This window comes from Protopterus annectens, chromosome 5.part0 (assembly GCF_019279795.1).
Source record: "Protopterus annectens isolate FY-2018-M chromosome 5.part0, PAN1.0, whole genome shotgun sequence".
In the NCBI taxonomy this organism is placed as follows: Eukaryota; Metazoa; Chordata; order Ceratodontiformes; family Protopteridae; genus Protopterus; species Protopterus annectens.
In genome coordinates, this window is record NC_056735.1 from 1,935,961,520 (window position 1) to 1,935,986,045 (window position 24,526).

Here is a 24,526-nt window from a genome sequence, read left to right on the forward strand (position 1 = left end):
ATACAGGACCTCTCCTATTCACCATATTATCAATAGTTTTCATTCTTCAAAAGGTCAAGGATCACTTGTTCAATAAGCAGACGACTTGTCTATTATATGTTCAGCCGACTCTATTTCTGACCTTCAACAAATAACTCAGTTGCCCTTTAGCTCTACTGAGACTTGGATGCATAATAATCATCTTTCACTCAACCCAAAGAAAACCAAGCTAATGCTTTTCACCCCAAAGAGGTCAAACCCCCCTAAACAAAGCCCGATTCACTATACTTCCTCAGAGTAATACAGCAATTGAAGTTGTTACCCACACAAAACTATTAGGTGTAATTACAGACAAACACCCGAAATTTGACTTACGTACATCATAGTGTTAGCAAAACTCACTAAAAGCTAGGTATCATTTATATTCATAAATACTTCCTTAGCTCCTCCAGAAAACAAGCTCTAGCATCCACTTAGCTATTACTATCTCTTGTATATGGTATACCTCTACCTACTAATCTCCAATCCTCCCTGAAAGCTAAACTCGACACTTGTAATAAATTTGCCAAATTTGAAACTAATGCAAACACTATACCAGTCTCTGTACAGCTCTTCACTATCTCAACTGGCTTGAACTACCTCACTGCCTCTCTTACCTGCAACTAACAACTGCACACACATTAATCTATAAACAATCAGACTGTCCTGCTCTTAGCACAATATTTAGTTTCTACCATCCTAGAAGGCCTCTCAGATCTGAGAATCAGCACCTTTTACTCGTACAAAACCCAAACCTGCCAGCTGGCCAGCTTCTATATTTTTGTTTGGTAGCATGGAATGTAGTACCATTAACCATTAGAATTTAGAACCACTCAAAATCCTTATGTTTGAAAAACCTCCTAAAGAAACTACTTATCTTCTGTCTGGAATTGAACCTGCACCTTGTCTCCTTCTTTCAAAACCTATCACTATCTTTGCTGACACTGATTTTCAAAATCTACCCTGTATTAATGCCAAGTACTAGCCTTGCTTTTTCTACTGTCAGAGATACCTATGTAAAGGCTATCTCTTTACCTTTGCTGATTCCTTACATTTATCTCTTTTATTTTTTTATTTATTTAACATTTGTTAACCGGGAAAGTGTGACCTGGAACAAGCCAATTTTCAGTGGAGGCCCAGAGAGAAATGCTCCAGATACATGTTTTTGTGTTTACTAGTATACCAGTAATACAACCAATTGTTAAAATATATTACCTTTACTGCACATTCTGTTGTAATGAACTCTTTTCATATGTTAACTTTACTGTATATACTCTTGTAATTGTACTTATTTCATATGTATTCACTCTTTTATATATATATATGTTTCTTGTTATTTGTGGAACATTTCTCTCCGGGCCTCCGCTGAAAATGGGCTCATAATGGCTCAGTGGACTACCCCAGTAAACAAATGCAAATAAATAAAATAAATCAACAGTAGACAGAATAAACATATCTTGGTCTTTGTTAATGTGGGAAAAATATATGTCTGTATTGACTGCAGAAGTATTTTGTTTAATTGATCTAGAATTCATTGCTTAGTACAAAGCTTTGATTTAAATGTAGACTGTATGTATATAGTTTTATGTGGTGTTTTGTGTATGAGTCATTTTTGTTTATCTAAGCATGTCTGTTCTATAAACATTTTTACCAAGTCATCACTTGTACAAATTAATGACTGCTCATTGCATGAGCTGTGCTGAATATTACTTCTTTACAATTAACTGTACAACTGAGACTCACAATTGTAATTTAGATGATTGGTGTAATTGGCTATATTACGTACTACTCCTTTACCTTGGAGCTTCCAGTTTAGCCTTTTTTTTTTCCTTAAAGTATACTGCATGACAAGGACAGCTGGCATTATTTATTGTCACCTCATCACACTTCTCATAGCAACATTATTTGTTGTAATATGAAAGTGTAGATTACATTAAGGTTGAAAGGGAGGTATTTTAAAGAATGTTAATGTAATAATGATAGTAATTTAGAATATGAGCGTAACAGAAACTCTTCTCTACTGTAGCAGAGAACACTCAGGAAATGGTTTCTGTTTTGGATCACTATATGAAAAAAAAATCCAATAATGTATCAGATGGTTTTGTCTGCTGCTGATAAGGTTAGCTGGCTACTGCTGCATTAAAGAAGGTCTTACCAGACTAACAAGACAGATGAAATATATATACACAAACAAAAGCTATCAGATTATCAAGAAGGGATTTAATATATTTAGCTTACTGCCTAAAAACCTCTCAAAAATGGGTAACAAATATAAGACAAAGGACAGAGAGCATTTCTGTGGCATTTGAAGCTCAGGTAGGTATGGATATATACATAGCCGGCATAGGCCAATTAGGCGGTCGCCTAGGGCGCCGCTCTAGCAGGGGTGCTTTTTCAGTATTTACTTAATGTAGGTAGACCAGGATGGGGGCACTGGGTGGTGTGGTGGTGGGCACCATGGACCCCTTTTGCCTAGGGCACCAGTTGACCTAAGGCTGCTGCTGTATCATATATTGCTTTTGTTTTCTGCTTAAGTGGGTGAGTATGGCTGTAAACAATACTCCAATCCAAAATGAAAATATTAGCTATATGCTGTTTTGTTCTGTACATGGCTGTTAGCAAGTTATACCATTAAAGAAAAGACTAGGATGCTCTGTCTTGTAAACAAAATGATGTGGTCTGATTCCTGGGAAAGAAAGCTATACTAATACTGGTAGTGCTTTTAGCACAACTGTAGTTTCTAAATGCAGTGTACTATGCTTTCCTCTAATAACTCTGGTTACAGATGCTAGAACTACCATTAAAGCAAATTCATGCATTTTAGAAATCCAAGTGTCAGTTCAGCCTGGCTTAAATACTCCTAGCATTGTGACTTACAGATTTACTGGGTATCAGTACAGCAGTGATCCTTGTTGTATCTATCCCTTAGTGATGGGCATGACAACCTCAACTGTTCACGCCCACTCATTCTAGCTGGCTTTTCGCCCAGTGCTGTGGTCACAGTCTGATCCCATATCAACTGATTTACACTCAGGGCTTCAATTCTCAGAACCCTGGAGTCAACTGACATGAAAAATATACTGCTTACTTCCTGAAAACAGCTCACTGCCAGCTCTACTTAAATAACTGTACACATTCCAAAATTATGCAGATTTCAAAAACTGAACATAGGGAGGAGCAGTTTCTTATAGTCTGTTTAAACAGTGCTGAGATAGATGCTCTAAAGATGTTCTAAATGACAAAAAAAGTGTTTGCAACATCTGTTGTTAAGCAGAAACTGCTGCATCTGCAAAAATAAAAAAAAAAAAAGTGTAGACACAGTTCACAGCTCATATGTAAGGGTCATGTTAAGTTTTAAAAACTAAACTATTAAACTGTTCATGGAACTAAAACAGCATATTTAAGCAAACACTCCTGTGTATTTAAAAATGCAAGCAAAACACTGAAGGTATAAAAACTATCAAGACACATTTGTTTTCTGGAAAGGGTTTCCCAGTAAAACATTTATCAAGTTATTCTTCTTCTCATACATAACTTATGCAATGTAGTCTTGAAAACATAATTCAGCATTTAACATTATTGTTTATTGTACAGAGCTTCTGAGTGGTTCTTTTCTTTGCTAATCGTGTACATGTCAGTGAACTCAGCTTTATATCAGACCTAAGTGATAAGGCACTCAGGGGTATGATAGGACAAATATTATAATGCTACCTGGGACATTGCGAGTCATAAGCCTGAAAGACATGGTCATTGTTTTATGAGTTTATAGGAACCCAGTACAGTGCACACCAAGTACCTTATTTCACTTATACAATGGGCAGTGTTATTTTTCATGTGCATAAAAGTTTAAATACCTTTTGTAAACAAAAGTTGTGTATATACCAGAGAACACTCAATCTGCTGAAGGTCATTGATGGCTTGGAAGTTGTATATTTAAAAATTGTACTGTAAGCAGACTTGGAAACGCAAAAATAATGGTATATGGAAAAAGTGAGGGACATTTGTGAATGGAGCTGAAACTGGGATAAAAGAAATTCTGCAGCAGTATAAAATTTATCAAAAAAAATAAGTATATAAATAAACATATAAATAACTAAATAAATAAATAAGATAAGATAAGAATAATAAATCAAAACTGTATTAGTTTCATGTGGCCACCCTTTTTCCTATTAGAAGTCACACTTGTGCAGTTACTCTAGTAACCACGCTGCTTTCCTGTAAACTGGCATTTACTTAATTACTGCAGCACTGAGGAGTTTTAAGGAACTGTAGGGCTGGGTATGAAACAGCAAGACTGCAAAACTTATTGAAACAGCAACTATATGAGGCAGAGGAGGACATAATGCATTCAGATGTTGCCATTTTCCTAAAGGAATAACATTTTAGATTATAGTGGAAAGCATGTCAGGTTCTGTCACTGTATGAAGGGAATTCATTAGAAGTGTACATTAACAGTCATACATGAAATAATAAATCTGAAAAAATCTGTAACTATACCAGTAGAACAAAAGACCACTCCACAAAGAGCATTTTAGTGAAACAACCTCAGCTAGGCACTTTCACCTGATTGGACTTCATCAGAACTGAGTATATCAATGCAAAATTACATTTACATACAGTTACATAAAATCACATGACATCAAAAAAAAAAACAATGAAATTATTTCCTCATTTTATCTTAAAAAATATTTATTACAAAAATATATTATAATAATGATACTGAGTAGCACAACTTGTCAAATATTATAAAAAAAACAATTTCATTTTGTTATTTCATCTATCATCTATCATTTCAGCCATTATATTTTACTATACCTTTTGTCACCAAATAAAGTTGTCAATATATATATAATCACCTTCCAATAAAAAAAAAAATATCATCACATGTAATGCATTAAACATACTATTTAGTTCAGGAAAAAAATTCAGTGGCCAGATTTAATTACCATTTTACTTCAGCCATTTCTAAGACATTGCCACATCACCTGCTCAAATTGTGCAAGTGATTTGCTCAAACACACAAAAATAAAACTTGTTAAACTCATTACAGAAACAATGCACATGTAAGGCATTGTTCTCTTCCTTAACTTTAATCACATACACATGCTCAAAGATGCGTTTGCATAATTTTCATTTAGTTATACCAACATTAAATGTTGAACAGGATGTATACAAATCACAATAAACTATCAGTACTGCTACAATCAAATCTTTTTTTTTTATAATATTTGACAAGTTGTGCTACTCAGTATTATTATTATTATTATTATATATTTTTGTAATAAATAGTTTTAGGCATGTGGATCAGTATAACAAAAGAATCCACTTTTATAAATGTACACCATTTACAAAAAAGATGTGTACAAACCAGTTGTTTTCTGTGATTGAATTTCTTGAGTAAAATCATCAGCAGTTTCAAGTAGACTTTCAAATATTTCTTAGACTTTCAAATATTTCTGTTTAGTACAAATGAAAGCTGGTTTACTTCCAGTATTCCTAATATTACCACTATCAATACAATTATGTAAGACTGAATGCTCTACTACATATTTCTTGCCCTGATTTTATATCTTTATTCACATCTAAACAGTTAACCTTTGTATGATTGTCAATTGGTAAAATTGGATTCCGTTTTATTTTTTTCCCCATTTTTTTATCTCATCTATCATTTCAGCCATCATATTTTACTATAGCTTCTGTCACCAAATAAAGTTCTCAAATAATCACCTTCCAATAAAAAAAAATATCATCACATGTAATCAGCTTAGCCAACCTTTTGGCGTGCCCCTAAATTACACTTCTTTTAACACGCCACAGGTGTGCTCTAGTGGCAAATATATAGTTGTTCCAAATGTGGGACTTTGCATATATTTGAGCTGGATGTTTTATTAAATAATGACTCTGAATTTATGAAGTGCATCCCTATGCTCTCATGTTATGTTATAATGAATTAAATAATTTTATTACTGACCACTAGTGGACTGTCAAAAGCTTGATATACTCATCCCAACAATTCTATGACCGTGATCTGGCAGTAGTAAACATTTTGTCACCAGTCTTATATATTACTATGGCTCATAATATATGGTAACACTTGTGTCTCCGTTCCGCTTACAGTATGCAATAACAAAAAAAAAATCCTTAGAAGTAATACGTTTTTTTTTTTCAAGAATGTAATTGCTTCTTGAAAGTGTGTAATTTTATTTTTTTGGGGGGGGGGGGGGGTGCAGGCAGAAAATTGAAGATTGTAACCAAAATCTATTAACAGACATAATTGATTTTTACGGAATCCATATTCTTCAGAAAATGAAAGGCATCGCTTAAGTTGACTGTTGGTAAAGTCAGCAGCTGTATTGTCAACACAATTTGCTTGAAAAGGCAGCTAATTTGCTACTTCTGTGAGATCACTATATTCCGTGGTATTGGACAGACTTGGAGTTAGAATATTTACATAGCAGGGGGCATGAGAGGCACACCCCCAATATGGGAAGTGCAGGCAGGACCTGCCCCCCTGCAAAAAAAAAATATTGGCCATGTCTCTGAGCAGGCATTGTTTATTATTCATTTATTTGTTATTATTTTGCAACATTAAGGACATCACTGCTTTGTAGTTTATATTTTTCCCCTTACACTCCAGAAATATATGCCTGTCCAACTCCTCCTGTTCTTTCAGATGACCGGGGCAATAGCACTGTTGTATAAAAGGTTGACCTGTTAGAAATATGGCGTTGGTTATCATAGTTTGTAATAAGGATTTGTTTTAGGAAGTGGGTGGTGGGACTTCAGTTTGTGAACGTTAAAATAGTGGACTCCTAAAATTTTGACCACACGCTGATAAATGGGTTTGTGTGAGTGAGAGATGCCTGGCCTTATTTACAATGCATGGAGTATATTTTATAAACACTGGTGGTCAATGACTTCACTCACATTCCTGCCTTTTCTGCATCCATTTCATAAATACAGGTAAGGTTTCTTTATCCTCCTACAAATGGCAAAAAATGAGTTATGAGTAGGTATTTTGAAAAAACCTCACTCAACCTAGAGAAATATGGTGGAAAGGAAAACCTCTTATGCCATGTTTTCCACCAAATAATACAAGCTCTAAGATGCCAAATTAATCTATGCAAAACTCGTTACTTCAGCGATCATAGCTATGTTATGTTATATTATGATATGCTTATATAGTTTCTTTGCACCCACTTTACAAGAAAACACAATCCATATACAGACAAACTATTTAATGCAGTTACAAATTTGTGTGTGGGGGGGCTGTCTGTCAGGCAGATAATGGGTACTTAGAGATGTGGCTGGCCTCCTAGATTCACCATAAAATGTTATCAGGCTTATATTCTGTATAGTAGAGAGGAGGGTATCTCACCCAATGTTACATGCATACATATATACATTCGTGTGTGTGTGTGTGTGTATATATATATATATATATATATATATATATATATATATATATATATGAAAGCAGTGAAGTTTGTTCATCTGCATTCCTCTATTCCACACTGTATCATATAGTCCAAACCATTTCCTCCTTCTGATCATTGTGACATGCAAATAGAATTGATAGAATATTCATTACCTAGACTCTCCCGCAGCCTGGACTATTGCATTAGATGAAATGGTATATGGGATTTACAAAATGTTGTCCATAAACTGAAACTTCATATCCTAATTATATTTCCTTGATGTTACTATTCCCCATCTTTTCATTTTTTGTTGCATTACATATGCAAAGCAGAATCTCTGTGTGCACCAGATATCTGAGCACTGTTTAATGCATTTTCTCCATTTTTCAGTTGTTTGATAGATGATTTAATATAGGTAAATAAGGGAGTCTGTAGGAATTCAAAGTCCCCTACATGCAGGGTGTATTTCATTCCTTCAAAAACCCTGTTTTCAACTAGTGTGGATGATGTTACCAAAACATATATTCTTAGTTAGTTGAGATAGTGTGATTGTTTCATGACAGATTATGTACAGGGGAGGCTGTACGAACCTGCTGCTAAGGATGTGTGGATTCACCATGCTATAATCTGCTCCTGCCTGAGATAATGACAATATTTCAAGTCTCCGCTCTCTCTCTCTCTCTCTCTCTCTCTCTTTTCTTTTTTTCTAAGCCTATTTCTGCTAAGTGTTTTATTGTGTACTTTCATGCTATCAAGGGAAAGGTTCATGAACAGGGATTCTGAAAGCAAGGAGATGGAATATCTGACTCAGAGAAATACATGTCACACAACAAGGACCTTATAAAACTTCTCTGCAGACTCACTTTTTATCACTTTCCTTACTATGCAAATGCATTTTTTCTATTATGAAAAACTGTGTTGAGTAAGAATACAAAAACAGACAAAGCTTGTATTGCTGCTTTGTCTGTCATATTCAGTTTTTATCATTTGATATGTGGTGGAATGTAAACACATATAGTGCAGCCATTTGAATTCTTTCATCCTAAACAAATGCTGTATTTTTTCTTGACATCTTTCTGTAGGTAAGGCAACCCCTTTGCTATTATCATATGTGGAAAAGGTGGATGTCTCTTAAAATATCTGTCTTGCTGCAATGTCATATCTTAAAGCATTTGAAAATACAAGTATACTATTTTTCAATAAAACAAACTGTGTACTAGATGTTGTATAATACATACCTAAGAATAAAATAGATTTTATCTAAGTGAAGTATACTTTAAAGATGACATGACTAGGAAGGGTTTGATAAAAAGCCAGCACAGACAGTTGATAAAGAGACCTAAACTCTGTGTTGGACATAGATCACAAATGTGTGATATTGAGAAGTATATAATGAAGAGAACAACTGACATTGTAAATCGTGACATCATACATAAAAATAAGAGTAGAAGGGATTAGTTGGTGCAAGTCACTTTAATTTCGCCAAATCAGAACATACCCAAATTTGCCGGAGAAAAAAAATCATGTTTAAAGAAACAGAAAGGCACTTAAAAGTACAAGGTTTAAACAGAACGAGGGGAGGAAAGACAGATAAAGATTTTTTTTTTATATGACAGAAATAAATACAATAATGTCACAGGGCAGGTCTAATTGTGAAGGCTGTGGAATGAGATACATCCTGCCAAGTGGAGTCTGAAAGTGGAAAGGCCCTCCGCTTTGGCATATTCTGTATTAAACTGAGTAGACAGAAATTGTCAAGTACTGCTAATTACTTCATAGAATACAAGTATATGGCATCAGCTTAAAATTCAAACAATAATAATGCTGTTGTTTATCTTTCGGCATTTCCCGGTTAGGGGTCGCCACAGCAGAACTCCGGACAGCTAATGATTGGCAGCAGATTTTCATGAACGGCAAGGTACAAGCTCGACGTTCAACCTTCAACGAAGGCACGCCCATTTACACATGTCTTTTGAACACCCACCCAACCGCAAGGAGGACATGCAGACTCCACACAGAAAGCACTCCCCACACTCCAGCCGAGAGTCGAACAGGAGAACCTTTTGCTGTGAGGCAGCAACACTACCGCTGCACCACCGCGGAAGTAGTAAATCAATTAATAAGTTCATTGTTTTCAATGATGATTTCTTTAGGTGATGCATATTGCGACATAATATAAGATGAAACTTAAGACTTGTTAGACATAAACATGAAGCCATTGGTTCTGCTGGCTACTTTTACTTTTCCTGTGTATGTTGTATGGTCATCACTGTCTACTAGAATAAGTACATGAAGAATCAGTGAATGAAAACAGTCATGACAGTAACTGTTAGTGTGTTTAAAAGGCAAAATGTTTTTTTTTTTTGTCTATTCTGTCCTGAGCAGCAATTCCTGCTTCAATTATGAGTGATTGTATTTCACTTCCTCTGGAGACTAAAGGTATTAATTGCCATCATGATAAAAGCAATGCAGCATATCAGTGTTATTACAGCAGCTGATTTCCAGCAGTAACAAGAATGAAGCATGAACTATGCTTTAATGCAACATAACCAGATGAAGGGAAAATTCACAACAATCATTTGTCTACTAAATCTACTTCATATAGGGGGAATCTCTTTGTGGGTATTGTTGCAATAGTGAGGAATCCATATGTTTATCCTGTCAGTTTAAGTAGAGGTGTAAAGCACTAAACTGTTAATGAGCTGCTAGTTGTGCCTAAGGTACAGGGTTTGAGACTCTCCATCTTATTTGCCTGCTGTGTGACTCTGAGCAACTCACTTATCTAGGCAGTACTTGGTGGTTGTCCCTGAAAAAAGGCAGTTGTGCCCTTTGGGATTACCAAGCAAACAAACGGGTAAAAATAAATAAAGAAAAAAGAAGTCTATTATACTTATGAGTGGGATACAAAATACCTATGGATTGCCAGCCAGACTGACAGAATTTATATTAAAAGAACAGCTGTGGAGGGGTCATTTCTGCTGAGTGGTGAAAGATTCAAACAATCATCTTTAATGCATTTCATGGTGGAGTCCAGGACAACTTTAACAAGAATGTGCATACATGAAGACAGCAGACCCTTTTATACAGTATAATTTCCTAGGGGAACTATGAGATGATCTGAGGATGATGTAATTGGGAGACTACCTAAATATATATATATTTTTTTTGTGTGTGTGTGTGTGTGTCTGTGTGTACACGCGCGCGCGTGTGCACCCGCCATAAGTGCAATTTTTGGTAAGATTCTTCAGATCTATGGTCTTGATATTCTAAGATTTCTCTTTGCAACAAAAGTGCTTACTCGTGTGTTGGTATATTTTTATATATATACATATATATATATATATTTATTTATTTTTTTTTAGAAAAGCTCAAATATTCCTCAAAATAGTACTTTCTCTGTCTTTTTATTTTACAATATTTGTTTAGGAATATGAATGACATTTTGCTACATTGTGATAGTTTCTGCACATCTTCATACACTTTCTCTCCATAATACCATCTTCTTAAATACCTGTTTGCAATAATTAAGATATGCACATGATAATGGATATTTTCTTCTATAGTCAGACAAATTAAGTATGAAATTCTTATCTTTTAATTAATTTGCAGAAGACCACAGCTAAAAGCTGGTAACTAAGCATTCCTATATTTAAGTTTAGTAGTGACTTATCAACTAACCTATCATGAGCACTTTTCTATGCACTGTCACCTTCATGTTTACCACCATTACAATCTAAGTTCCATCTTAAACTTAAATGTTTTAACAGTTAAACTTAAATGTTTTATCTGTTTTATATTGAAAAATAGAAATCTTCTGGAAAGATTATATATTTTTGCGTATATCTCAGCACACAATTGATGTACAGTGGTAGTACACACACACACACACACACACACACACACACACACACACACACACACACACACACACACACACACACACACACACATATACCTTTGGTGACAAAGAATCAAATGATCGTGAGCAGCATTTTTGATGAAGCTTTCCCTGATGTGTATCTTGCTTACCCGGTTATAATTCACACTTGTGCAAACACTCAAGTGGTCCTAAATAAATGATTGTCTTCCATGGTGTTGAGGTGTCAACCCCCCCCCCCCCAAAAAAAAAATGATTCTCACACAGCTTTTTCACTAGAAGTGCCTTGCATTGCAGTGGGCAAAATTCCATTCCATTCCTCCCATGAATGGGCAGGCAGAAATTGTCCACTCAGTCTCTCATTCCTTTACTCAATTTTCTAGCACTGAGGTAAGTAGTCAATTCATGGTAATGCAAGATGTAGTCTGGGCTGTATCACGCTGCACCAAGGGACAGGTTGCATTATTAACACATTTGATTTTAGTGTCAGGACTACATCTAAACATAATTCATAATTGCCCCTTCCTCCTTCCTGTCAACTTTGTGAGTAAAAGTTCTCAGACTGAGAAGGAGAGATGTCTTTAAGAATATTAAAACCATTATAAAAACCATTAATTATACAGTTAGGAATTCTTTCAAAGAGTTTATGAACATCTATATCACATTAATAAAGGAAGTCCTGCAAATGCATTAGCCAAGCACATAGCTATTAACCCCACACATAAGTTTGTTTTTACTATCATTGAGCTGGTTAGTAAGAACATTAGAGGAGCACCATGGCAACTAAAACTAGAAGAATCGGAATTGTTATGGCAGCTAAGGACAAATGCTAATGCCCCACCAGGGCTTAATGAATATTGCTCTATTAAATGTATGCTGAAGTTAAAATCTTTGGAGAGAGAATTTTTTAACATATACTGAAGTGCATGAAGTCAGTAATTTTTGTTAAAAATGGGATGAGCACATAGGTCCAAAAAAAGTCTTTTTATGACTGTCCACAATTTGAATGCTTAGTTGTGGTTTTATAAAGGACAGAAGTTGTTTTTACAGAAACGTTACAAAAATTATGTATGGTTTTATAATAATAGCACTGCAACTTTAAATCAAGGTTTCTTAACTAATTGAATTCCTAATTGTATAATTAATGGCTTTTATAATGGTGAAGGTTCTTGGGAAATGTTTGTCTGATGAAGTTCCTTTTGATTTGCGAATGAACGAAAGCACTAACAGTAAATTTTGGGATACTTGAAACTCTCTCCTGGCATCATTTGCTTTAGTTGGCTGAACTTTTACTTTGGATTTTTGGTGTCTTAAGATGGAAGCACTGATAACATTGAAGGGTTGACTACTGAGGCGAATGCCATGGGCAATCTAACCATCTTAATTCAGCAGTTAATGGAGCATGTAGATGTCCTATCGAGGCGAATTTACGAACTGGATTCTGGTCACACACCTGCTGAAATACTTGATTCCATACCTGCAACTTCCAATGGAAATATACAATGCTCAACTTATGCCTCCAGTCCCTTGGGGTCTTTGAACCACCAGCAACAAGGACAACAAGGGCAAGTACAACGAAATGGAGGTTCCCAGCATGTGAGTAACAGCATTAATGCAGAGAGGACATCATCCGATTCTAATGGGATTCCCAATGTTGGTTTCCCTAAAATGACTATTTAAAAAACACCTACCATATTTTCTCTAGATACTAATGCTGCAGCATCTAACAGTCTGAATGAACCTGTGCAAAGATTGTTAATCACTAAACTGAAACTGTTTGACCAAAAATTGCACAAGTTTAAGAAACAACTAGAAGTTTCTTATTTCCATGAATGCATTCAGAAAAATATAGTTCCCAAAGGCTTGCGCCAATGGCGCTACCCAACTGACCTTGTAAATAACTCAAATTTACATTGTGAGTTATTAAAACTATTTGATAAGCAAGGCTTGGACTTTCTACATATACTTATTAAACAGTACCAGCTGCAAATGGATGAACTGAAAGCAGAAATAGAAACACTCAAACACAACATACACACTGATTCAGATTTCGAGCTTGATAAATTTGACTATGTTCATATATTCACCAGCATAGACAATTCAATCAATAGAGCAATTGAAAACAAAAAAAAAGAAAAATTAGAAGGGACATACAAGATTATGAAAGTGGGTTAGCATACCCACCCCCACCGGATTCAGAGAATAGTAAAGCTAGGAACCCTTCTGTTGCTTTAGCAATGGGTTATCAGCACCCCCATCCTAATGAAGAAATGGATCATTCCTTTGAGGCCAGTGAGGAAGCAACTTTTCAGCCATCTCCTCGGCAGAGTGAATGTATTAGAAACAAGCAACAACACAACAATGGCCATTTATCGTCGGATAATACTGCTACTGGAAGTTTTAACCATCAGGATTTTCCAGAGGGATGAAACAAACACCAACAATATAACTTGAGGAAGCCCAAACAGCAATGGAAGAGGCAGAATCGACAGAGGAGATAGCAACACATGCTGTAAGTAACTTTGCTGTCCTTTCAAACACTCAAGGGGACTTTAAACTCTATAACTACTCTTCCTTTAATGCCCCTGTGGAACTGGTGAATATTTTAAGTAAAGGATTCACATTTGTGCCTGATTGTAGAGCCAATTTGGCTAGAACACTGTTAGACTTGAAATTTTATGTAAGAACTAATTCAACTTGCTGTGGGAATTTTAGGGTTTCAAGCATCTTGAACCCGCCAACGCAAGACACACTTGCAACTGTTGAAAAAGTTTGCGAGGTGAATATTAGAACTATGGCAAAAAGACTAGGAACTCGCTATAACAAGAGAATATGGCTGAAGATGAATGGGACTTGATTAATGCATTTAAAACATGCAATGTTAGAGTCATGAAGCCTGATTAGGGGGGTGGACTTGTATTTATGGATCAACATGATTATGACAACAAAATGTTAAACATTTTAGAAAGTGACACCTATTGTAGAGTAACACTGAATTAAATCAATGGGGCATATAAACGTATTAAATCGGTGCTCAATGACTTATTTATTGAAAATAGCATTAATGTTGACATATATAACTATCTGTCAGTGGCAGCACCAGTGATACCGGTAATCTTTGGTAAGCACCAAGATCCATAAGAGCCTTATTAAATCCCCTTTTCAACCCATAGTCGATGACAGAAAATCAATCACATATACATGTGCTAAGCTAGTGAACAGCAATGTGAAAACATTTTTTGAACACAGAGGCCCATATTTGTTATGACTCCTGGGGTTTTTTACAAAGCATTAACAATACAGATTTTAATGCAAGCTATAGCTTTTTAACAGTTGACATTAAAGACTTATATACTGTCATATCGCAGGAGCTAGGCATACAATGGGTATGTGAATTCCTACTTCTAAAAGGAGCTGATGCAAATGAGATTGATCTACACTTCTAGAATTAGTTTTATCCAATAACTTTATTTTATTCAACAAAGAATATTTTTTGCAAAAAAACATGGCAGCTATGGGTTCTCTGTGTGGGGGAACCTTTGTAAATTGCATTATGCCATATTGGGAAAGGGAACTTCTCTTTAAAAATTCAGTTTATAAAGAAAATGCCATCTGGTATACACATTGCCAAGATGACATGTTTTTCGTTTGAAAAGGGGCAGATGTCACAGCTAAACATTTTGTGAATGAAATCACAAGTCTCAAAGATTTTTTACAGTTCACTTTCCAATTTGACACTAAATCTATCAATTTTTTAGATGTGCAACTACATAAGGACAGAGTTAATAATAGGTATGTAGCCAAGATATACAGAAAGCCCACCTATTCCAACTCCTTCCTGCACTTCCGGAGTAGTCATCCATTCTACCAGAAGAAAGCAGTTATTAAAGGGTAACTAGTGAGAGCCGCTAGAATGGTCTCTACAGATGCTGACTTCTACCTTGAGTGTAACAACTTAAGAAGCATGTTCTCTAAAAGAGGTTACCCAACCCAATTATTTGAAAAGTTAATGGAAGAAGTCAGTAGAAAGAGGAACACAGGGCACTTTCAACCCATACTCTGGAAAGGACATAGGGAAGATCATTTAGATAATATTCCACAAAATAGGTTTAAGGCTGATTTAAATACTGATACAAAACACAGCCTGAGTTTCCTTATGATGTTTTCAATGGATACTCCCGAAATAAGAAATATTTTCGTTAAGAATTGGACATGCATTAGGGAAAACAATGCCACATCTAGAAGTTTAGGTGAAAGGCCACATATAATATACAAAAAAGGCCCTAATCTAAAAAAATATCTAAGAAAGACAACACCTAGTGAATCATGCCCATTGGGGTATGAAAAAGTGTGGATGGTGTGGTTATTGTAAGTATATTAGAGTGGGCAAAGAGTTTAGCATCCGTGACATACAATATAACATCAAAGGAAAATTTAATTGTGAAACAGCTGGAATTGTCTACCTTGCAATGTGCCAACAATGTAATGGTTATTTTATAGGCAAAACTGAGAGGGCTTTCAAACAAAGAGTTTATGAACATCTATATGATATTAATAAAGGAACTCCTACAAAAGCATTAGCCAAGCACATAGTAAAACATTGAGCGGGTTAATAAGAACATTAGGGGAGGACCATGGGAGCTAAAAACTAGAAGAATCGGAATTGTTATGACAGCTAAGGACAAATGCTAATGCCCACCAGGGCTTAATGAATATTGCTCTATTAAATTTATGCTGAAGTTAAAATCTTTGGAGAAATAATTTTTTAACATACACTGACATGCATGAAGTCAGTAATTTTTGTTAAAAATAGGATTAACAGATAGGTCCAATAAAAGTCTTTTTATGACTGTCCACAATTTTAATGCTTAGTTGTGGTTTTATAAAGGACAGAAGTTGTTTTTACAGAAATTTTACAAAAATGATGTATGGTTTTATAATAATAGCACTGCAACGTTAAATCAAGGTTTCTTTAATTGAATTCCTAATTGTATAATTAATGGCTTTTATAATGGTGAAGGTTATTGTGGATTGTGAATGAAGGAAAGCGCTAACAATAAATATTGATGTACTGGAAAATATTAGGGTTCAACCAAACACCCTAATAATGGACAACTTCAACTACCCCACCATTAACTGGGAAAACTACTCGTGTACCAACTTCTTAGCTCAACGCTTTCTGGAATTCAAAAACTCCAATGCCCTGGATCAACATATCCACACCCCCACCAGAGGCAACAATATCCTAGACCTAGCCATTACCAACATGAGTGACCGGTGTTCCACACCTGAAGTCAACACCTCGCTGGTCAGATCCTACCATAAGCTAATCACCCTTGATATCCACATCCCGCCCCCACCCCCCGTTAAGGAAACCATGGTAAAAAATTTCTCCAAAGCCAACTTCATGCTTCTTAAGACAGAAGTGGTGAACATCATGACACCCATGCAGATGGACAATACAGTTACAACTGCTGAATCCTACACAAATGTACTCTATAAGCACTTACATGAGTGCATGGATCGTGCTATCCCAAACAGAACCAAGACGCTATCCTCCAAAAAAAGGAAGCCAATCTGGTGGTCCCCTGCCATAAACAAACTGTACAACAGAAGAAAGAAACTGTTTCAAAAGAGAGTAAACTCCCATGAGTGGAGGAGCTCCCTGGTCAGCCTCACTAAGAAGCTGAGATCCCTTATAAGATCCTCCAAAGCTAGCTACGAAAACAAAATCACCACTAATTCTAAGGACAACCACAAAGCATTCTATAGCTATGTCAAAAATCTCGATGGCAACATCCAGATCTGCTCTGAGTTACAGCACAACGGCACGAAAATTACAGAACCAACTGATATTGCCAACATCCTGGCAGATAGGTTCAGTGCTAACTTTACCCTCCCCTCACCCCCTAAAGGGCCCATATCTATACAGGAAGAATGCAGAGTCCCTGTAATCACAACTACGCAGATAAAAGCTGCATTCTCTAAAGCCAAAAACACAGCATCCATGGGACTGGACAACATCCCATGCTGCGTTTTCAATGAACTTCAGAACAAACTGGCTCCCCACTTAAGCACCATGTTCAATAATAGCCTCACATCAGGCTTTGTGCCCACTGAATGGCACACAGCAACAGTTATCCCACTCCACAAATGGGGAGCCACCACTGATCCCAGGAACTATCGACCTATTGGCCTGACGAGCCTGGTCTGCAAGGCCATGGAACATATCATCATGGAACTCATAAGCAAAGACATTGGTAACCTCCAAATTCTGGATCCCACCCAGTTCAGGTTTGTGAAAGGCAGATTATGCCTCCTGAATCTGATCGACTTCTTTGAGGCAGTCACCAAAGCCCTAGATGAGGGTAATGTGGTTCACACAGTCTATCTTGACCTCACCAAGGCTTTCGACACCATCCCCCATTCTGGAATTATAGCTAAACTCCCTAAACTAGGTATAAATCCCTACGTCACAAGATGGGTTGCCAACTGGCTCACTGACAGGACCCACACCGTAAAAGTTGCAGACTCCAAATCTGACCTCAAAGCAGTGACGAGTGGAGTACCACAGGTTTCTGTCCTTGGACCTCTCCTGTTTGGTATCTACTTCTCTGAAGTACAGGCTAACACAGAAGGCCTCTGGCTAACGAAGTTCGAAGATGACTGCAAACTAGGAGCCATAGTCAAGTCCCCAAATGATGTGGACATCCTACAGAAGGGCCTCGCTAAGACAGATGCCTGGTGTCAGAGCCATGACCTCAAGCTCAATGAGAAAAAGTGCAGTGTCATCCCCTTTGGTAAAAACTCTGTACCCATGAACTATCACATAGGCAGCAATCTACTTAACACTGAATGTGTGATAAGAGACCTTGGGACCCAGGTGGACAGTAGTCTCTCCTTTGATAATCACATCACCACAGTAGTCAGGAAGTCCTTCTACGTGGCACACCTCATCATAAAAGGGTTCTCATCTAGGAAAAAAGAGGTCATTATTCCCCTCTACTCTGCTCTCATTAGACCCATTATTGAGTACAACGCCCCTTTTGGAATGTACCTCACAAGACATCTGCAGCAGCTGGAAAGGCCACAGAAGTACCTCACAAAGAGGATTACTGGCCTCAAACAAATGCCCTACACTGACCATCTCAAAAAACTCCAGCTTTACTCTGTAGCATATCGCCTACTCCTAGTCTGCCTAACATATAAAGCTATGTCAAACCCAGAGCTGTTGGACATGCTACACCTAAAGAAATCCCAATCCCTCCGAGCTACACACTCTAGGGACCTAAACCTTGTCACCACAATAAACAGGACATGCTGGAGGGATAGATTCCTGTCCCAGAGACTTCCAATACTCTGGAACAGACTACCTATCTATGTCAAACAGAGCTCCTCATTAGCACTCTTCAAGAAAAATCTTGATGAGTGGATGGGAAATAGGAAATACACCCCGGGGATCACTTCTGTGTCTCTGCTTGACAGTGGCACAGGAAAATAACTTTCTTGGGTGGCATAAGCCAGGGAACCTTGTTGGCTAGGCTTACATGGGCCCTTGGGCTGATAGCCTAGTATCTATCTATGAACCTATGAACCTATGAAACTATTAGCCTAATACACAATACTAACCAATACTCTACAGGACTGCATGTAGCACATTCAGTAGAAGACAGTTGTCTATTACTGACAGCTTAACTCTTTTATTCTATTTGCCATTTACAAAGATTCTAAGCTTTCATCTCATACAACCTGTTATCATGGCAAGTCTTGCAAATAAACTTAAGATCAATGGAAGGTGCATGCCATGAAGATGGGAAGCATGTTAGGAAATGTACCTGTTTTTTTTTCATTGATTAATAGTGAAGTCAGACTCTCAGTTAGAATATTACTTATCATTTAAGAATTGATCACATGTATTATTTGTTTTGATATGTTTACCTAACTTCCTAATAGTCAGATGTGTCCAGGTTTGTGATTTAGCACCAAATATTTTAAAGAAAAGTAATTTTCTGAAATATGAAAATGACCTTAATGACACAAAAAGACATACTTAATTGCATGAGAGATTGTACTAAGACAGATTCTTGTACATGGCATACCCATTTGAAAAACCAATTAAAATGACATATTGCTGCAAAGCTAGGTCAGTGCCTCTGAAGATACATACATAGTACTGGAGTGACTATATTGTGTATTTCAACAAAGATGAGCTTAAGAAACTTGCTTTCTGTAATGTAACTTAAAAGATTTTATACAATACCAATATTCTGAAGGGAATAAAGAAATATTTAACCAATGATTTTCAGTGCTGTTTATATGAATTTGCTTCCCTGTTCATCATGACTGACTGTTGCTTGAAAAATAAGGAAATATTATCAAATTTTGTAAAAGAGAATACTGCATTTGTGCCTGTAGTCTGCAATAATTCTTCATTTTAGCCTGTTAAAGAAAAGCAGGTAAGGTACAGGGTGCGACAGAAAGAAGTTTATTAAATCCATTTTCTTAGTAAACTGGAAAAAAATGCTTATGATCATGTGCATGCCTTGCATGTTATGATCACTGTAAAATCTTGTCTGACATTATAGAGGATTATGAGCCCCACTTCCACCTTACGTATGCATGTTAACCTTTACCCTGCCTCTACCATTAACCCTGATTCTACACATTACATCATTAAAAAGTCTGCCCCTAACAGTACCACTGCTCAAAGTAAGAGGACACAGAACATACACAATACCAAACATACATGACACAAAATATATCTTCTTTCCTAGCCTTTACTTTAATCCTAACCCTCAAACTCTCACACATACACACTAACAACTATAATGCAATCTTTACAATGACCATATTTTCAGTCAGGCATTCATTTGCACATTCCTGCTAACCTACACTATATAAAACTGTAATTCAACCATCTTAGATTCACACAAGTGAGCAGTAACTTGTTTATGCATTCTCTCCTTTTTGCAGCCACAAAATCTTTTTGTCAAGTGGAATCGGGGCACTTATACAGCAAGTGTGTGTGCCATGTGTGTACATGAAATATGCATGTACATACATGCACACACAATATTTTATACACACACACACACACACACACACACACACACACACACACACACACACACACACACACACACACACACACACACACTCCAGCTGCTTGTTCAAAAAGAAGCAGGAAAGCATGTGAAAGCATGTCTTATTGAGGGGAGTGGGTTCTAGGCAGCTAAATATCAAGTTCTGGTAGCTCATTTCCTCATTCATTGGGTCTGTTAGACCCACATTTTCTTCTGCAGGCTTTTCCCAACCCACCACCATCAACAGTGAAGAGACTGGGGGCTCAGGGTGGAATGTTATATTGCTGCCAGTGATTATTTTTGTTTTATACCCTAACTTCCCTTCCTGCCTCTTGCACTCAATGATGTTCCAGTGGAAATACAGAATAGGGACCTGCTGGTGTATTGTTCCACTTTCACAGAAACTCAGATAGTGTCTCCTTTCTATTCCCAGTAAGGACACAACTACTCCCACCTGCATGCCTCTGCCCTCCACTAGGGATTGACAATGAAGTGTGCCCAAGGAAAGGCCTGCCCATCTTTCTCTGCCAGTGCTTCAGACACTAGAGCTTCTAATCAAATGCAAGTTGTGCTGTTGTAAGGATTTTACCCCTAAAAACCACGGTGATATCATCTAGCAAGTTATGTCTTAATAACGAAATCTGAACAGTTATTCTTTATGTCATACATGCATGTCACAGTAAATATTTTCAAAAGTCAAATACACAATAGAATGTATTTTTAGAAACTTTCTTTAAGATTTCCTTCACTCATAAAATGTAGTACTAGTAAGATAATTATAACTTTGTGTGTGTGATATTTTTGTTACTTTTATTCCTTTGGAGAAATACAACTTGTATTATGATGTACTAAGCTGTAGAAAATAGGTTTATGTTCTTCTTTATGACTATGATAATACTTAACACTTTTCCTGACATTTTAAGGTCATATACACTATTTAGTGCTATACTTTGAAGAAATGCATTTTTTTCTAGTTCACCATTTGCAGAAAACACTTCCTAAACTTTTTAAATGCCATAATCTTTCCTGACTTATAGGAATCAGTGCATGAAAGAGCCACTCTGTTTTGATCTTCACTTGCTGTTCTCAAAGAATTCTTTAAAGTTTTTCTTTGCACAGAACACCAGTGAATAAAATTATTCTCTCAGCTTGCTGATTCATTGAATCTCATTGAATGACTGGTGCATTGTGTTTTGTTTTTAATTAAGCAGGACAAAAAGTTAATGCTCTGACTGAGATTTTAGCTTAGCTACTCTGTAAGTCTTAAACAGTCCTTAATAACCACATTTTGTTTTTATTTCTAGAACAAGATGAATGTGTTAATTGTACAGATGAGTGCAGAGTGCTAGGACATTCGGACAGGTGTTGGATGCCACAATTCACTGGGGCCAACCCAGCAGAAAATGCAGATTATCGCACTAACCTGTTTGTACCTGCAGTGGAAACCAGTGTTGAGGCAGAGACTTTTGAAACTGTGAACCCAAGTGGAAAAAAAACGTTTTGCACTTTTGGAAAAGACAAGCGAGAGCACACCATACTGGTAGCTAACGTAAAACCTTATTTAAAAGCCAAGCGTGCCCTCAGTCCTCTTCTTCAAGAGGTTCCCTCAGCTTCATGCAGTCCAACTAAGACCAACACTGAATCTTGCAACTCAGCAAAAGGACTGTTGGAGAACAGTGAAGTAAAGACTGCAAACTTGGCAGATTCAAACAGTCAATACTTGCCAGCTGACAGCCAGTACCTTTTGCCAAACAAACAAACACTAGACAACCAGTACATTCCATCTGATCAGATGGCAAGAGTTTTTGCTGATGTACATTCACGGGTGAGCCGAGACTCAAGTGAGATGGATTGTGTTCTGGATCAGCTAGATCACTCCAGCAGAGATCTAGGTCGAGAATCCGTAGACGCCGAGGAAGTTGTGAGAGAAATAGATAAACTTTTGCAGGACTGTCGTGGAACTGACACTGTGTCTTTGAGAAAGTAAAGATATACAAAAAAAACCTGACAGGTTACAACTTAATGCCTGTCTAAAAGTTCCATAAAATTTCCCTGGCTGTGAATATTACACAGGGATAACTAAAACAGAGCAGTGCTGCTTTAAGGCTTTTTAGTGAACATCTGAAGTGCCCACAAATTCTCATCAATACCACAGCTCTTTATTTTATTTTTTGTTTTGTTTTGTTTTTCTAAATGCAGTAGGAGTGTGTTTTATTTTGACCAAATTTACATTAGGATTAAGTCAGCTAAGTTCTGATGAAGGACATTATGACAATCTAAAGGAAAGCTATAATGTAAGAAGAAAAAGGTTAATATAATACAACGGTTACCTGTACTGTTTACTACTGACTGATTTGTTTACCGTTTTAACCACTGAGCAGTAAGGCTAAAGTAAAATGTAATGCTGGCTTCTATAGGACATTGTGAAACAAGGCAAATGTGTTAGTATTCCTAGTTAAACCAAACCTCTGCAGTCAATCGTAGTAAACATAACTGTATAAATGTTTTTGTCATTAAGAACATTCCAGATCATGATTCTATAAACCATATATTAACTATTTTGTAAACACTTCATAGTATATGACAGTTTAAATGTAAAATGAACAACTCCCTGTTTTGTCCTGTAGACAGACAAATGTATAAACAAAAAGATTCACAGATCCATGTACCCATACACACACATAAACACACACACACACACACACACACACACACACACACACACACACACACACACACATGCAAATTAACTCAAAGACTCGTATACTCACATATACATACACACACCCTCACACATACACACACACACACACACACACACACACACACACACACACACACACACACACACAAAGATACATACAAAAACAAGTTAACACTTTAGAAGGATATTTTATACTGTTCAAGCATTTTAGTGTCCATGATAATACGTGCATATATATATATATAAATATATACTGGGAAATGTATCTAGTTAATGAAAGTTAATTTGGGAAAAATATATATACTGTTTAATAATCTTTTGTGCATTCCTTCTGGACACTAAAAGATAAATGGAAGGGAAAAATGTCAAAGAATTTAACACCTGTCACAATGCCGTTTAATGTGCAAATGTATGAGCCTGTAATGTGTTTACATCAAATGACATATTTTTATTGATTTATTGCAATTTCAGTGCATATGAGCCAAAATTGTTGAGTGTACAACAGCTATATTGTGTATTTTATTAAATTAATATATAGTTGTGTTGCAAAAATATTTGGGCTTATACTGTAAATGGCAAGTGTTGCCTTAGTATCTGTCAAACTCTATGAGTTTTTTTCATCCTGCTTCCCTTTTCCTGTGGAGCGTGAGAAGCAGTGCGTAGGAAAAAGTATGTTGTCAAATGTATGGTCCCAAAATGACTTCAGCATGTGCGCTGTTCAACATGTGCTGAAAAAGCTACCAATATTAATCAAGCTCAAGCTAATCACAAGCACTTCCATAAGTGCTGGCAGTTCACAATTTCCATGCTCTTACCTTATTTAATTTAAAACCTAAACAATGGAAGACAAGTAATAATGGTTCCTACAACTACTCTCAGTCATTTCAGTCAAATGGGCAAGCTCCCATGATTCAGAAGAAAATATCATTTAATCCAAATGTACTGAATAAAGGGGAGATATTTGGTAACATTTCTCAACAGACGTTCTGTATGTGACCTGTCTTTTAGAGTGGTTCAAATAATCTGATGTTATATATGAAGAAACAGTTAAGTAAAGGAATCTTCTGTAAACATATTTATAGTAAGATATTATATGTTAGCCAAACAATGTGCCTCTCATCTGAAAAGTGAACTGTGTTTTGAAATGTGCTGTCATATTGTATTACTTCATTTATCTTACAAGAAGTATATACATTTTTTAAAAGATGAACAATTTTTCAAATCTATTTTTTTTTTGTCAAAACTCTATAGTTTACTGGAAACTCTGCAATAATCCACATTCAGTAATTATATTTAACAAAGTTAACTAGGCTATCAGATGATAGATTATTTGTGTGATAAGATATATATTTTTATTTTTATCATCAGAATGCTCCCTTATATGTGTCATACTGAACCAGATAGCAACACTTGGTAGAATTAAACA

At 36.4% G+C, this 24,526-nt stretch overlaps 1 protein-coding gene across 3 annotated transcripts in view; it reads left to right on the forward strand.

Annotated features, from left to right (window-relative positions):
- The window catches only part of PCDH17 (protocadherin 17), a 436,503-nt gene extending 412,193 nt beyond the window's left edge, over nt 1-24,310 (forward strand). For 2 of the 3 annotated variants that reach the window (XM_044071722.1, XM_044071723.1), the window contains exon 4: nt 21,701-24,310. In XM_044071722.1, coding sequence (XP_043927657.1) covers nt 21,701-22,383 — 683 coding nt within the window. In that variant the 3' untranslated portion in view covers nt 22,384-24,310. The remainder of the gene's footprint in view (nt 1-21,700) is intronic. The other variant, XM_044071724.1, reaches the window with a different exon arrangement.
- The last annotated feature ends 216 nt before the right edge of the window (nt 24,311-24,526 follow it).